Genomic DNA, 13,079 nt, shown 5'->3' on the forward strand with positions numbered 1-13,079 from the left:
GTGCGCAGGCGCGGCACAGTGAGGCGGGTTCGCGCACGCGCGGAGGCCAGACCGGGCCGGCCTGGTTGTCATGGGAGCGGCGGCCGCGGCCCGGGCGGTGGGCGCGGGCCGCCTGGGCAATTCCTTCTCTGCCACCGCCACTGCGGCTCGGGGGTGCGGGCCGGCCCGAGGCGGCGGACGAGGCGCCGCCTGAGCTCCGCCGAGGAGAGGGGCGGAGACCCCCGGGGTCGTGCGGGCGTCCTGACAGGTACGGGGAGCGGCGGGGCGGCCGTGCGGGCCGGGGCGGCGGGGCGGCGGGGCGGCGGGGCCGGGCCCGGACCCGGGCCCGCGGAGGCCTCCCCGGGCGGCCGGCCGAGCGGCGGCCCCGGCGGGCGCGGCCCGCGCGCTGCGTCACTGCCCCGGCGGCCTGCGCTCGGCTCCCGCGCTCGGCGGCGGTGCGGGCCGAGCCGCCCTCCCACAGAACGGCGACCCCACGTCCGTGCCGGCGGGACGCGAACGAGCGGGCTCTTTAAGCTCTTGTGTTTCGGGTTTTCTCGGAGGCGCTTTCGAGCCTTGCGGTTGCTTGACCAAAAATCATGTAACCGTGTCACATTCACGCTTTCTTGAGAAGAAAAGTGGATGCAAGTTTTGTCTCCCAGTCCTGTAGCGAGATGGTTTGGAAGTTGCTAAACTATTTCCATGTAATTTCGCGGTATCAATACCCCTGATACATAGTGACAAGCAGAAGTTACCCCGCCCCGTACCAGCGTGCGTACCGAGGGCGCGTGGGCCGTGACCGCTGCCCGGGGAGAGGTGCGGTCCGGCGCGTGTTCTGGGATGCGGACCGCTGTGCACCAGGGCGGCTGGGGCCCCGCGTTCACCGGAGTTTTGGTTCTCCGCAAAATGTTAGCGATGATTCTTACAGAGCCTAATACGAGTGTCCTTTAGTGACACCCCAAGTATCTTTTGTAATACTTGAAGGTTTACACAAAGGGGGCCCTAGGGTACAAGGTGGAAGGATGCAGCCAAAAAGGAATCCTTTTCAGATACCCAAACCCAGGTGATAAGGTTGCCTCTACTGTTCCCTGACATGTCTCCTGCCTGGTTCCTAAATGCCAGCCCTGTGTTTTGAATTTATTGAGGCAACATAGTGTAGTTGTGGACACATCCTCTGTTCAGATTTAAAGGGTCTTGTTTCTAAGTCTTTGCACCATAACAGAGGCTGTTGGTCAAGACCTGAAACTCTGGAACCTGACCAGCTTTAGGACAAACCCTGCCTGTGTGGCTTCATAGCCAGATGGCCCTGGGCATCGGCTTCTCTGTGCCTCAGTTTCCTGGTCTCTACAGTCAGGGTGTCAGAGTTGTCATGAAGGTATAAACACATGCCCATCTGCAAGCAGGCGTACCGAGTAAGGGCGTCAGTCTGACACATGCCAAGCAGGGTAAACAGTATCTCAAATCTCAGAATGTCCAGATACATTGTCACATTCAGTTGAAAATATTTCATTGATACCTACCGTTTTCGAGGTGGGATAGGAAGTGACAGGCCCTACTCTTGAAGCTGACCAGAGGATGTGGAGAACCCCAGCACAGGGATGTGGCACTGAGCTTTAGTGAGTTTGGCTGGGCTTGACAATCCCTGACAAGAAGTGAGGGTTGGAAGAGCAGATGGGGCTTGAGGAGGAACGTTCAGCAGGCAGGAGCGGTCCTCCAGGGAGGGAGACCTGGCTGTTGTTTTCTAGAAAAGACTGTGACAGCCAGAAGAAGGCGTGTGTGCAGTCACCATTCCAGGGCAGAACCAATGAGACGTGGCGCCCCATGGGTGGAAGTGGGGAGGGGAGGATGCAGAAGTAGGTGGGGGGAGGTGGAGGTCGAGGGAGGAGTCAGTCCAGGCCGGAGCCCGGCACCAGGGCACCAGCACGCAGGAGGCGCTGCAGGCTGGGCGGGGCGGCTCTGTTCCTGGCGCGGAGCCGGCCGGGCAGTGGGCTGCGGGGGAGCTCGCGCCCACCGTCTTCTGTGTCTGCACTTCAGCATCTCCAGGTTGGCTTAGCTCTCCTCTTCTATCCTGTGACGGGCTGTGTGCAGAAAATAACCAGGCTCTTTGACAATGGTCTCTGTCTGCTTTTAGCACTGCCGACACTTACCAAGCTGGCCCTCTTCAGGTTCTCAGTAAGTCAAAGGAAGCCCTAGCTCGTGTACCAGTGTGTGAAGCAGGCAGGTTGCATGTGGGGCGTGCTCACATGTTACCTAATGCCGAAAAGCCTCAGCTGACAGTGTGTCCCGCCCCAGAGACCTCTGTGGAGAAGCCTGCCCCCGTGTCAGCGAGGGCCGTTGGTTGCGTACTGACACCTCACGCAGGTCGGCCTGTTGAAGAGGGATGGATTGGCTTATTGACTAGAAAACGGGAGTCCATGAGTTGTTTGGTCTTTAAATCCTGAGGCTCCCACAGCGTGTCTGCCTCTCAGCACTACTTCCCCCCAGCAGCCCTGCCCTCTGCCAGGATCTCCCAGTGGTGGCCTCCAGCAGCCTCCGGCCAACACTATCCTATGGCTGCGGCCCCAGCAAAGTCCTGGTATCGAGTCACATTGGTCCTGTTTGTTGGGTCTTGTTCTCATGTCCCCATCCCTGAACCAGTTACTGAGGAGGGATGTGGAACTTGTGGACCGACCAAGCCCAGGACCGGTGCCCCCGCAGGCGTGGAGCTGAGGAGCGCAGGGGGCGTCGGCCCCGCACATCCGGGCCTGGGGAGGGCAGAGTCACCCAGGCAAACTGCGACTGGGGCGCCGTTTCAAAGCAGCAGCAGGCAAAGCCAGGTATCGCCACAGCCGCCCTCGAAACGAAGGTGTGTAACTATGAACCAAGTCGGGTCACTCACACGTCATGACAGAAAACAATCACTCAGCCAACACTTAAACGTCTCCCAAGACTCAGCCGCCCAGCCCGGCCCCGGGGCGCGGCTGCGCACTAGGCGCTCTGGCCGCGGGCCGGCGCCCCCGGCCGTGCGTGTTCATGCAGCAGTTAGGGCGCTGTTGACTCACCCGCCCCCTTCCCCTTACTTCTGTGTGGCTTACTAACACGCTGGTTGTATTAATTTCTTAACTGATAGGAACAACTTTGCTTTCATATTTTAGCAAAAAACCTTGTTTCTGCTGTAACAAAGTAACACAAACTGGATGACTTAAAACGATAGAAATTTATTCAAGAGGTTAGAAGTCCAAAAGCAAGGTGTGGGTGTGCAGGGCCAGTTCCCTCTGACGGCTCCGGGGGCCCGTCCTTGCCCTACCAGCCGCTGCCACCCGGCCGTCCTCGGCCAACAGGTGCGTTGCTCCCTGCTGGGCCCTTGTCACATGGACTTCTCCCTGTCCATGTGTGTCCCTGTCTCTGCTCTGATAAGGACACCAGTCACGGTGGAGTAGGCCCACCCTACTCCAGTGTGACCTCACCTTAACTTGGTTACATCTGCAAAGACCGTGTTTCCAAATGAAGCCACATTCACTGGTCCTGGGAGTTAGGACTTAAGCTTAGCTTTGGGAGGGGCATAGTTAAAACAACACTGGCCACACTTTTTGGACATATATTTGGAAGACGTTAAGGTAAGTTAACTGATGCCTTATGTGGAATTAGAGGTGCCTTGAAAAGTACTTAACAAGAGGGCAGGGATGGTATAGCTCAGTGGTAGAGTGTATGCTTAGCACGCACGAGGTCCTGGGTTCCATCCCCAATACTGCCATTAAATAAATACAAAAAAAAAAAAGTACTTAACAAGAAACTGGACTCTTTCAAAGTGACGGGACAGTCCTGGCCAGGTCGTGAATGACTTTGAACAAACACTTTCAGTGTTACGTGCTTCTGAGTTCCTTGATTTGAAAGCTGTCTCTCCTGCTCCCATAAACAGCCCCGAGTGCAGAATGCCCCACAAGATTGGATTCGTGGTTGTCAGCTCGTCCGGACACGAAGACGGCTTCAGTGCCCGGGAACTCATGGTCCACGCTCCGACTGTCAGCGGGTGGAGGTCGCCGAGGTGGGCCGGGCCGGGGGCCGCGGGCGGGGGGCTCTTAGGAGCACGCGGGCTCTGGCCTCCGCTTTGTTATCTGAGTTTTATTATAACTCAGACGGCAGAGCCACTGGAGGGTCTGGTTCCCCTTGGATTCACCAGCCTAGTTACCTCCTGGATTTCCTTCCTTCTGTTTGTAAAGATTTGTTTACCCTTTTCCTGATAGCAGTAACCTATGCTCGCCCGAGCAGTGTGCCGTGCAGAGGATGGGGGGGGACCCTGCCTCGCCCTTGGCTGAGCTCCGTGGTAGAGGTTTTGCATCTGGTGGCTTTCGTGTAGCTTGGGACTTTGACCCAGAAAGTCTCTTTCGAATCCATCTGGAATGTTTGTACACCTTCAAAAATGCTCATTACTGGAGTGATGTAATACTAGTAAGTATTTTTCTGAAACCTTTAAGTGTTTTCCTGAGAGGCCTTCATTCTTCCCCAAAAGCAGAGTTAGTTGTTGAGAAGCCCCGGGGCCTGGTCAGGCCCCCTACACGTCCTCAGCGCCAGCCGCCTGAGGCCACTCGCCTCCCGGGCTGTCACCTCCTCGTGACTTGTTTTCCGAGAACGAGTAGAAGGTGCTGTTTGTCCCAGACTCACAAATGTGTAAACATGCATGACGTTTAAATTCAGTCATACCCTTGCCACTTACTTTTATTCAGAAGATGTATTGCTGAAAAGTTGAATGTAAATCCTATTTAAAATTCAAATATATTTTCTTTTTAGAGTTGTTGAGGGGCCTCAACAATTAGGGCTCCATTCTCAATGAACTGAGAAATTAAACAGGAGTAAGCAGATAGGGGTAGACAGCCCCTTTCTTGCTGCTGAAGCTGATAACTGGGACCGAGGGCCTTATCTGCAGGCAAGGAAGCGTCCTGGGCCTGCCCCAGCTGCGCCCCGCCCTGCCCAGCCAGGGCAGCCTCCTGGGTGGCGGGAGGGACGGGGGAGGAACATCCCACGCAGGCAGCCCGGGGCACATCCACACCCACCCCCTGCACTCACAAGTCAGTCCAGTCCTGCCTCTCCCCAGGCCGGAGGCCCGGATTGAGCTGGGGCCACGGTTTTATGCGAACGTCCTCCATTCCCCTGCGTCCCCTGCCTGCATCCCCCTCCGGAAGAGGTCCTTTAGGCTAGATGGGCTTGTTCGGTGCTTATGCGCATGGCCCGGACCCCGTTTCTAGAAGTACTTATATGAGCAATACTAACATGATTCTTTCCTGTATTGATACGGTGCCCCTTCTGGGACGTGCCCTCTCCTCGTTTTAGTAGTAGGCTTTCCAGTCCCCCCAAAGAAAGGGGATCTGCGCCTGGATCACCACTCAGACTCATCCTGGGCTGGGCTTGGGGTCTCCTGCCTTCAACACAGTGTTCCCTGAGGTCAGGCGCATCATACGAAGGCAAAGGAAAGTGCCCTCAAACCAAGTCTCCCGAGGGAGGGCAGGGCGCTGTTAGCCCAGGTCAGAGGGCCTGATAGGGCTGTCCTGGGGGGGCCCTGGGGGGCTTTACAGGGCACAAAGGAAGTGCCTCCGGTGTCTCTCCAGCGCGGGAATCCACAGGGCCTGCCGTCTTCAGGGCGCGAGACACGCCTCTCCAAGAGAGCACAAAGTTTACACCAATGACCAGAGCCTCCAGGCAGGAACTTTTTGTCAAATTATTTTTATTCAAAAAGAAATCAGGGCGAGCAGAGCTCAGTGGCAGAGCACACACTTAGCACGCACGGGGTCCTGGGTTCAATCCCCAGCACCTCCATTAAAAAAAAAAGCAAAACTCAAGAGACACATAGAGCTGTCAGTTTGTCCTGAAAAATGACACACCAGCCTTTTTAGGTCATGTCAGCCTTAAAAATCAAACAGCCAGGGGTCTTACTAGCAAAGTGAGCTTACTTCACGACAACAAGGAACTGCAGTTCGGAACATGCAGACCGTGGCGAAACCACAGGAAATGTGGGGGACAAAGGAGGGAGAGGAACGTTACTTTATGGAGAAAAGGAGGAGGTTGGGAGGGGCTGCTGGGAACAAAGCCCCCAGGAGGGGAGTGAGGGTCCCAGCGGCTGACATTTCCCGTTGGCCGGGCCGTGGCTGGGCAGGGAGAAAGTCCGCCTCTGCAGGCGCAGCGCAGCCAGCTGCTTCCCACCCAGGAGTGAGATCAGGGACGCCCCCGAGAGCCCCCTTCAGGGCCCCCGGCTCTGCTTTAGACGAGGTTTCCCTTTGTTCACTTGCAGAGTGTGTTGTTTCTTCCTTTAATCAGCTTGAGGGTTTTTCTGGTTCATCTATAAACTCTTGATAAGCTGCATTTGAACAGCTGAGTCATAGCCCTTTTTTTTAAAGGGTTTTAAAATACACAACTTCAAAAAAATACAATTTGAAAATTTTGTCAATTGTCTTAATTTTCTTTAAACAATTTTGGAGGTTGTTTAAAAAATAATAAAGGATTTTTTTCACAATAGATTACCAAGAGTCCTCATGTCTAGGGTGGTCTCACCACAAGTTATGACGCGTGTGCCTTGCGTTTAAACACAGCACGTGTCGCCCGTGTCTAAGGCGGCACTTGGCCGGAGTCGGGAGGGAGGGTGTTGGAGGTTCGAGCTGCGGGTCCCCTGCCCTGGCGGCCCTCCTGCCTCACGAGCACTCCCCTTACAACCTGTGCATTTCTGAAATCTCAAGTGTCCGGGAACCCCAAGGATCACAGCCCCAGAACAAGCCCGCTCAGCCCACGGTCACCCTGCCGTGTCCCTCAGCTACACACAGAGGTTCCCACCCGCCCTTCCTAGCCCAGCCTGACGTTCCTTTCTGTGCCCTTCCTCCTTCTGCCCTGACCGCCCGCCCGCCCGCCCGCAGCCAGGTCACCACATCACAGCAGGGAGCCGTCAGGCAGAGCTGGGGGCCTCTGGCCATCCTGTTAGGAGCTAAGGACAGGCATGGGCCATGGGGTGGGCGGCGGGCCACTGCTGAGGTGGGAAAAGCTGGGGGAGGAGGCTGGTGGGGGTGGGATGGGGGAGCTGGGCGGGGGTGGGTTTTGTCTGTCGCATCGAATGCCTTGTGGACGCGTCCATGGAACGTCAGGTTGCCGGCTGGATGCGCAGGTTCAGACACAGGTGGTGTTTACTTGGGGTTCTTCGTGATAGAACTGATGGGATCCCCTCCAGTGGGTCTTGCTGGAGCAGAGAGCCCGGCACCTGACCCAGACGCAGGAGTCCAGGCACAGTCGGGCTTGGACGGGGAGGCAGCCTGAGGCAGGAAGGGGCCAGGAGGGGTGGCCAGGTGGGCCAGGCTTGTGGGCTGAGCAAGATCAGGGCTGGGAGGTGCAGGTCACAGTCAGCATCACAGAGGTCAGAAGTGGCCTTCACAAGAGTGACCTGTGACATTGGCTGGGGTGGCAGCTGAGAAACGGGCTGCGAGCCGGGGAGGGATTCAGGATCACGGGAGGGTTCCCTACAAAGGGGGTCCTAGAGTATGTCTGTGTGAGGTCGGGAGGAGGCCGATCGGGTCGAAAGAAAAGGCAGGCTGGCTTGGCTGGGAGAAGAGGAGGGAGAGGGGCCAGGCGGGCCAGTGGATGGTCTACCAGGGCGCTCATGCAGGGTCGGACACTGGTGTTGGAAGGGCCTTTCCCAACAGCCTGTCCTCGGTGCTTCCCCGCTCTGATGCCCTGGGCAGCCCACTGCTGTGTGCAGCCGGTACTCCGTAGCCCCACACACGCTCGCTCGTGTCACCTGGGCACAATCATACACCACGAGAGAGGTTTCCAGCGCACTGAGTCACTTCTGAGCAGGAGTAGCGGCTCCTCCTCTGGGCCGCTGCGTGTGCGGGGCACGGGGCTGACTGACGGCTGCTCCATCGGCTCAGGGTTCTGGGAAGCAAGGGGATTTAGGTTCCTGTGGAAAATCCTGCGACTCACAGCACAGCCTCTTTAGATTGATGTGTGACTCGTGACTAACTTGAAGTTTCATTCAAACCACGAACTAACTGCTCAAAGTGTGGTTCACACCGGGGGCGGCAGACCCCATCACACCTTCGCTCAGAGCCCCTGCTCCGACTGTGAGGCTGCGGGGACGGGGCTGGTGGCCTCGCGGCCTCGGCCCCACGGACCTGCCACGTCACATGGAAGCAGGGTGCAGACATCCAGAAGCCCTCTGCGGGGATCGTGCGGAAACAACAAAGTGTGTTTGCTTTCAGGTTTTGCCAGTTTCCACAAGAAATTGTTCTGCAAATGGTGGAGCGGTGTCGAGTGAGAAAGCTGCAGCTGCTGGCCCACCAGTGCCTGATCCCGAGCAAGGTGGAGTTCTACGTGGGCCAGAGCCTGCCCGAGCGCCTCGCGCCGCGCCCAGCCGAGCGCTTTCGAAGGCTTGGGTAAGGACGGATTCAGAATGTATGGCGGCAACTTTCAGCCAGGCCAGTTCCACCTCAAAGCAGTGAAAGCTAAGGAACTGCCCCTTGCTCTTGGTCGTCCTCTAGGCCCTTGCATGTGGGTCAAGATTGCGTGATTTCCTAACACCTGCCTCGTGGTGAATGTGCTTACTAAGCCAGGCCACCGTTGTATCAGCAGCGTTCAACTCCCCTTTCCAGATGCAGAACTTGTCCTAAGACACGCTGTTTAGAAGTTGACTTTGCGGCTTTTTTCCTAGGATTTTTTCAATCCAAACCTAAGTTTTCCTTGAAACCCGTTGATCTCAGAGGGAACAGAAGGGCAGCGTTATTTCCGAATCAACGTGATTCTGGAGTCGAGTTTTTTCTTGCAGGTACGTGTCTCTCTGTGACAATGAAAAGACAGGCTGCAAAGCCCGGGAACTGAAGTCCGTTTACGTGGACGCAGTGGGGCAGTTCCTGAAGCTGGTCTTTCACCAGAACCACGTCAACAAGTACAACGCGTACAACCAGGTGAGGCGCCGCCCCCAGGACTCGTCCTCACCCTCGGCGTTTCAGACTCTTTTGTTCTTACTGTATTAGTTTTAATATCTAATCAGCATTTAAAAGTTTCCCAGCAACACAAAGGAATATTTTACCTTTGAAACATTAATTAAAACTGTGCTTACATATGTATATGTAACCATTACCACTAACATAAGCTACTCTATTTTAACACTTTTCAACGAGGTAAGCTGAATTTTCTGTACCAAAGTACCGTATTATTATTATTTGAAAATGTCCACAAGGCAATATCAGTTACATTAGCATCTGTTACAGAGTCATAAAACGCATAAAACGTCAGCAGCCGACAACATTATGCTTTAGAAAGAGCACCCAGTTCACTGCATGACGGGCTCGGAGGAGCCCCTTTGGCATCAGACTGCCCAGCGGGGGGGTGTCTGTGCGGAAGGGTCAGGTGGCCCGCGGCCGCGCCCTTTGCTTCGGAGCCCCGGCCACGCTGGCTGAGGGCGCCGGGAGCGGGGCCGGTCCAGCCGCGGGGGCCGCGCGCCGGCTGGGCTCAGTCGCGCGAGGGGGTGACGCTGTCTCGGCTGTTAGGCTTCGACGTGTTACTAAGCTCAGTTTCATCTGCTTCTTTCACACCCTTTCCTGTGTCTACTAGAGAACTCACAATCGCACGCACGATGTGTGCTGTGTTTCTGTTGGACAGCACCGCTCCGGGTAAACCCACCACACTTGTGCGAGCGGCAGCCCCTGGTAGAAATTGGGAACCTCGTTTCATGTCATGTGCAATCCAGGATCTCTCTAGCTCCCAGCCTCCCTTTCTTTCTTTTTCCTTTTTTTTTTTTTTTTTTTTTTTTTGGCATAATTAATGGAGTGGAAATCACCGGTGTCCAAAGCAATCTTTTTTGAGCAAACTCGCACAAATATTTACGACGCTCCCAGCCCGTCCAAGGGGCCGGCAGGCGTGCCCACCAGGCAGAGCTCTGTGCGGAGCCGGGTGGGGAAGGGGGGCTCTGGGGTGGAGCGCTGTGGGCAGCTGACTGGGGTGATTCTGAGCCTCTTCCTCCCTCCCACACGTGCAAGTGCTCGCCATAATCCCCGCTTGTTAGCTCAGCTGCAGTGATGTGATTCTCGAGGAAGGGGGTCCGGGAGGGCGACTCCTCCCCCTCCGGGGAGAACCACTGACTGAGACGAACCCAGCTGTGTTAACGTGGGTTTTCATTTCGTTGTCGAATTTACCACCATCGTAGAGAGATGACCCCATCCTTAACCTTGAGTGGAGAGTTCAAGGCAAGTCTGGGTTAAAGTGTCGGAGGGTTTTTAGCTATTGTTTTAACATCCTTCAGACCCCGGGTTCAGCATTAGAGCACGGACTGAGGTGATTGACAGGAGTGGTGAACAGTGGTCCTGCACGAGCGTGAGGTTTTCCAGCTCACGCCCTGTGACGTGCGCCTCCCATTTGAGGGCTGGTCAGTGAGAGTTTGTTACAAAGAGTTTAAGTCACACCAGACGTTTCACACGTAATTTCTATCGATCGACTCTCTCTCAGGTTGCTTTGGTTGCAATAAACATCATTGGAGACCCTGCAGATGTCAGCGACGAAAGCGATGTTGTAAGTTTGGGATGTTCGTTCCTAAAGAGGATCATTTGTCTCTAACACGGAAGGAGGGGAGGGGAGCATTTATTTTTGTCACAAAAAGTGTCATCCTAAAAATCTTTATCAGAGCATCTGGTGAATACCTAGCAGGGCATTCTTGCAGCTGCTGTACATCAAACTGTCCTTGAGAATTTTAGTGTCCTTCCAGAGGACCAGGGTCGTCGAAGCTCGCTGATGTTTCGTACCGCGTCGTCTCCAGGTCAGGGTTTGTGTCGCTCCTTTTCCTCTGAGACAGTAAGCAGGGCTTCCTCTCCCCAAGGCCTCCAGGGAGAAGCTGATTGACCACTACCTGGGACACAGCACGGAGGACCCAGCTCTCGAAGGAACTTGCACCGTGTAAGCATCCCCTGCAGGGCGGGAAACTTGCGTGGCTTTGCCTGGGATCATGGAAGTGTGAGTCATCTCCAAAGGACCCTGGACTTGGGGGCCTCGGAATTGAGTCCGGAGCTGGAGGAGCCACTGACAGGGTGGTCCTGAACCCACCGCAGGTGAAGTCCCCTGTTTTATTTAGCGCACCCTCCACGCCCGACCTTCGGAGATGACTGCATTTCTCGTGTGTTCAGGTGTTACTAGAGAGGTTCTAAGATGTGCTCAGATGAAGGGCCTGTCGCCACCAGCTGGCACCTCAGAGGCACAGGCAGGTTCATGGGTGAGACTGGAAGGTATCACTTGGCCAAGTGGCCAGTTACCGGAGGCGCCATCTTGTCTGCTGTGGAACTTTCCTCGGGGGATGCGGACGCACGCGACGTGGGTCTCTACAGGTCCCCTCCGCACACGCCCTCAGTGACCGCCCTCCAGACCTCTCCGTCTTGCTGCTTCTCTTTAGCGGGTCAGGTGTGGAGAGCGAGGCTGAGGGGCCTGGTGGCAGGGCCCTGTCCACCCCCTGATCCCGGCGCCCCTGGGGCAGAGGCCTCCAGCACTCTTGCCACGTGCCCACTGTCCACTGGAGCAAGGGGCCACTCCCCAGGTGCCCGGCCTAAAGAAGGGAATTCAAAACGATACCCAGTGCGTCCCTGACAGCAGCTACCCAGCAGAGAAAAGACAAGACGCCTCTGGGCTCCCGCAGCCGTGTGGTGTCTGCCGTGACTGGTGCGCCATCTCTCACATGGGGTCGGGTGCTGGCGCGGCCGCTAAGCCGGCTTCTCTGCATCATACGCGGAGTTGGTGATGGCCCAGGCGCCGCTGGCTCTGCCAGGCATGCACCCAGCGGCCAGTGAGCCTGCTCCCTGCAGGGCCCCATCCCCTGCAGCCTGGGCTCCAGGGGGCCCTTGAGCCTGAGGCAGGGGCCACCATGGTGGCGGTGAGGGTGGCATGCTGGGCAGTGGTGTGTGAGAGGTCGTGACAAGAGTGACCTGCCACACCTGCACGAGCTCCTCCTCAGTCTCGACCCGGGTCCTCGGCCTGATGGGGTCCTTGCCTTTCAAGGTGGGGACGAGGGAAGCTGGGGCGAGGGAGTGCAGCGCTAAGGATCAGGTGCTCGAGCCACTCCCCGCAGGTGTCATCGTGGGGCCACTCCGGGGCTCCACCCTCGGTGACGCACGAGGCTGAGGAGCTGGGGGGGCGCTGGCTGGCCGGGCTTGGGGCCCCCGATGCGAGCTCTCTGGGGGTCTCGTTTCTCTTTAAGTCAGTTTTGTATCATGTTGGCCAAGTGGGCCAGTGGACTGCAGTCCTGCCGCGTCCCCCCGTTCTTCTGGAAGGTGAAGTGAGGTCCTGAAAGGTTGTGTGCAGTGCCAGAGGCACAACCCATCTCAGGCACCTGGGGCTCCTCGGGGCCCTGAGATGCCCGGAATTCCGACCCCGCTGTGTCCCTCGTGGACCTCCGTGCTGCAGCGATGGCTTGGTTTCACCTCTAGATTTTCAAGGCGACGAGAGTTAGACTTGAGGGGTCAGTGTGCACTTGGGCACAGTAGCCCCGCGGATCTCGTCGACACGTGGGCCCTGGGCTCTTCACTCGCCACTGAGATGAGGGGGTTTGAAGCTGCCCCGGCCTCCCTGCCCGCGGCTCCTCCTGCAAACTGCCTGAGGCCAGGGAGTCGGGAGGGGGACTTGGTGCTTTTGAAAGACGGCCTGGTCCCCTGTCCTGTTTGAATTTACTATTAACCCACCAAACTTCTACGACAGATGCTCTGTCTAATAAGTTCACCTGTGTGCAGGGCGTCCAGCTCAGAGCCACCAGCAGTCTCCTTTCTGCCGCTGACCCAGCAGATTGGGAGGCTGTGAAAGGCGTCCGCCCAGCTTTTCTGTTGGGTAGTTAGACTGGCGTCTCACTCTGAACATCAGGCCTGGAGGAGAGCTGCTGGCTGGCAGGCTGGAGGGCTGGAGGGGAGGAGGGTGGCACTTAATCAGGGCATTCAGGTGACTTGGGTCACTTATTCCGGGAGGGATCTTCCTGATTGCAGGGCTGGGCAGCCACGTCTTACAGTCTGACGCTTTGAGGCTCAAGCCCAGGGGTAGCAGTTCTCCATCTTTAATGTCCGTCACTGTTACAGCGGCAGGAAGTGCCTGCCTGGGCCACCGAGTCTGCCTCTGCCAGGGGAGGG

General features: G+C 56.8%; 1 protein-coding gene across 9 annotated transcripts in view; it reads left to right on the top strand.

Moving 5' to 3' along the window:
• Window positions 1-28: 28 nt before the first annotated feature.
• The window catches only part of CEP104 (centrosomal protein 104), a 34,764-nt gene continuing 21,713 nt past the window's right edge, over window positions 29-13,079 (top strand). For 7 of the 9 annotated variants that reach the window (XM_074377597.1, XM_074377595.1, XM_074377603.1 and 4 more), the window contains exons 1-6: window positions 29-247; window positions 3,875-4,000; window positions 8,190-8,363; window positions 8,753-8,891; window positions 10,432-10,494; window positions 10,799-10,875. In XM_074377597.1, coding sequence (XP_074233698.1) covers window positions 3,888-4,000; window positions 8,190-8,363; window positions 8,753-8,891; window positions 10,432-10,494; window positions 10,799-10,875 — 566 coding nt within the window. In that variant the 5' untranslated portion in view covers window positions 29-247; window positions 3,875-3,887. Of the gene's footprint in view, window positions 248-3,874; window positions 4,001-8,189; window positions 8,364-8,752; window positions 8,892-10,431; window positions 10,495-10,798; window positions 10,876-10,905; window positions 11,028-13,079 lie in introns of those variants that run through there. The other 2 variants (XM_074377601.1, XM_074377604.1) reach the window with 2 other exon arrangements.

This window comes from Camelus bactrianus, chromosome 13 (genome assembly GCF_048773025.1).
Source record: "Camelus bactrianus isolate YW-2024 breed Bactrian camel chromosome 13, ASM4877302v1, whole genome shotgun sequence".
NCBI classification, from domain to species: domain Eukaryota; kingdom Metazoa; phylum Chordata; class Mammalia; order Artiodactyla; family Camelidae; genus Camelus; species Camelus bactrianus.